The sequence below is a fragment of the Anneissia japonica genome, unplaced genomic scaffold, assembly GCF_011630105.1.
Source record: "Anneissia japonica isolate Jap-2015-1 unplaced genomic scaffold, ASM1163010v1 scaffold483_len1788099_cov177, whole genome shotgun sequence".
Lineage (NCBI taxonomy): Eukaryota > Metazoa > Echinodermata > Crinoidea > Comatulida > Comatulidae > Anneissia > Anneissia japonica.
In genome coordinates this window covers 1,546,112-1,548,385 of record NW_022682587.1, presented here as the reverse complement: position 1 = coordinate 1,548,385, position 2,274 = coordinate 1,546,112, and the positions used below count along the sequence as shown (strand labels likewise).

The following is a 2,274-nucleotide window of genomic DNA, read 5'->3' as shown; positions in this document are numbered from 1 at the left end:
ATTGTGGCCTGTCAACTGGAAGCGGTCCGGCTGGCGTGCAAATTCACCCGATTAATGGGCTTGCCACACGAAGCCTTTAATGAAGCGGTCCACTTGCGATGATCTTCCCGGTCTTTTGTGGCAGTGGCGATTGGTGGCGTTATAAATTTATCACCTTCGGCAATAAACTCTAATATTCGGCAATAAACTCTAATATTTATTAGTAGTTTATTATTCTCCACAGATTGGTTTTGATACATGCCGATAATTATGCAATGCAATAAGCAAGACTCAAGTAGTATTAATAGGCATTATGCAGGCGTAGGTTTCAGTAACATGTCTTATGATGAAGAGTACAATAGTTGAACCCCACAGACTTGAACCCCCTTTTTATTATTATTCTGATATATATTTTAGAATTGAATAATGATTGGACTACGATTACAAAAATGAACTTTATAATTATGTCAAGCCTAGGCCTTATTTTTTAAAGATTATTGTCACTCAGTCACGCATATTTGTACGAAATTAAATTTGTTTACCTAAAGTGCAGTAACAGTATATAGGTACATATAGGCCTAATAATTATCATGACAAACAATGACAATAATTAAATAAAGGTGACGATAATGACGATGATGACTACGAATAAACTATAATAAACATGATTGATTTCAGTTTACCAGTGGAACTTAATTTCTATTATATAAGAAGATACAAACAATGTACATGTATCATAATTTATGACAACTATAATGTTACTGTGTTTTCATCATTTCTTCTACTTGTAATCTCAGAGTATTTTGTTTTAAAATGTAATATATCAAATTGCAATTTTAAATTAATTATTTTTGAGTAATGTAAACTATTACTACATATGTTCTTCTAATAATAATACTACTATAACTGATACTAGTATAATACTTATACTGCTGCTACCGGTACTACTATTGCCACCATCACCACTACCGACACCATTACGTCAACGTCATCGTAACTACTGTTATTAATGATAATGACGATGATGATGATGATGATGATTATGATTATGAAGATAGTGATGGTGACGATGATAATAATAGTGAGAATTGTTATAGTGATGAGGACGGTACAGATAATGTTGTGATTGGTGGTGGTGGTGATGATGATGATGATGATGATGATAATGTTAATGATGTTAATAATAATAATAATAATAATAATAATAATAATAATAATAATAATAAATTTAAAAGCTTAACACACACAACTAGGAAGTGATGTTGTTAGTCTATAGACAATTACCTATATAAACCGATATTTGCCACTTTCGGAGTGCACTTATTCATCTTACCTACCTTCAACAAGAACAGTGAAGTTGCATGCAGCCGAAATAGACGAATCCATGACAGTACATTCTACTACAGTAGCACCAATTGGAAAGAGGAAACCAGAAGGCGTCGAACATTGCGGTGTCAGTGTGTTATCTGAAACAGCCACTGTGTAATTGAATTCCGCTGTCGGCAGTCCATCATCGGTTGATATGGCGTCACTTATTGGGCAGAGAATGTCTAAAAAGAGTACGATATACAATATTGGTCAAGTACATGGTTAATAAATTATCAAAGCAAATAATTGTCAATGCTAAATACTAATTATAATGTCTTTGTACATAAACTAATGTATAGTATATACAACATTTAAATATTATTACAAATCTATGGACTATGCTTTTTATATATCATACAGGCATAGTAATGTAATTGAATTCCGCTATCGGCAGTCCATCATCGGTTGGTATGGTGTCAATTATTGTCAATGCTAAATACTAATTATAATGTCTTTGTACATAAACTAATGTATAGTATATACAAAATTTAAATATTATTACAAATCTATGGACTATGCTTTTTATGTATCATATAGGCATAGTAATGTAATTTTTTTCCGTTGTATTAAAGAACGTACAGCAGTAATTGTATTTAGGTTATATATATATATATATATATATATATATATATATATATATATTGCCTTGGTTTGGCTTTGCAATCATTAGTGGTCGTGGGACTAGTTTGGGCACTGCCTAAGCTGGTCAAACGTTTCGTTTGGGTCTGTATCCTAGCTGCACTGATGAGGCCTGGAAGGCCGAAACGGATCCGTCTGCAGATATTGGGATTCCTTCCAGTGGATGCTATAGTTTAATTTGCCATTCTGATCGGATTTTCTCTATTGTTTCGTTTTAATTTTAATTTTAAATTGATTTGCATTATATGGCCGTTTGCTGTTTCATGGGTTTTTCCGATTTGCCTTTCA

At 32.5% G+C, this 2,274-nt stretch overlaps 1 protein-coding gene across 1 annotated transcript in view; it reads right to left on the bottom strand.

Annotated features, from left to right (window-relative positions):
- LOC117115806 overlaps positions 1–2,274 on the bottom strand; it is a 63,433-nt gene that overhangs the window by 56,530 nt on the left and 4,629 nt on the right. Inside the window, exon 4 of the mRNA XM_033260076.1 lies at positions 1,317–1,529. Within this exon, the coding sequence (XP_033115967.1) occupies positions 1,317–1,529 (213 nt within the window). The remainder of the gene's footprint in view (positions 1–1,316; positions 1,530–2,274) is intronic.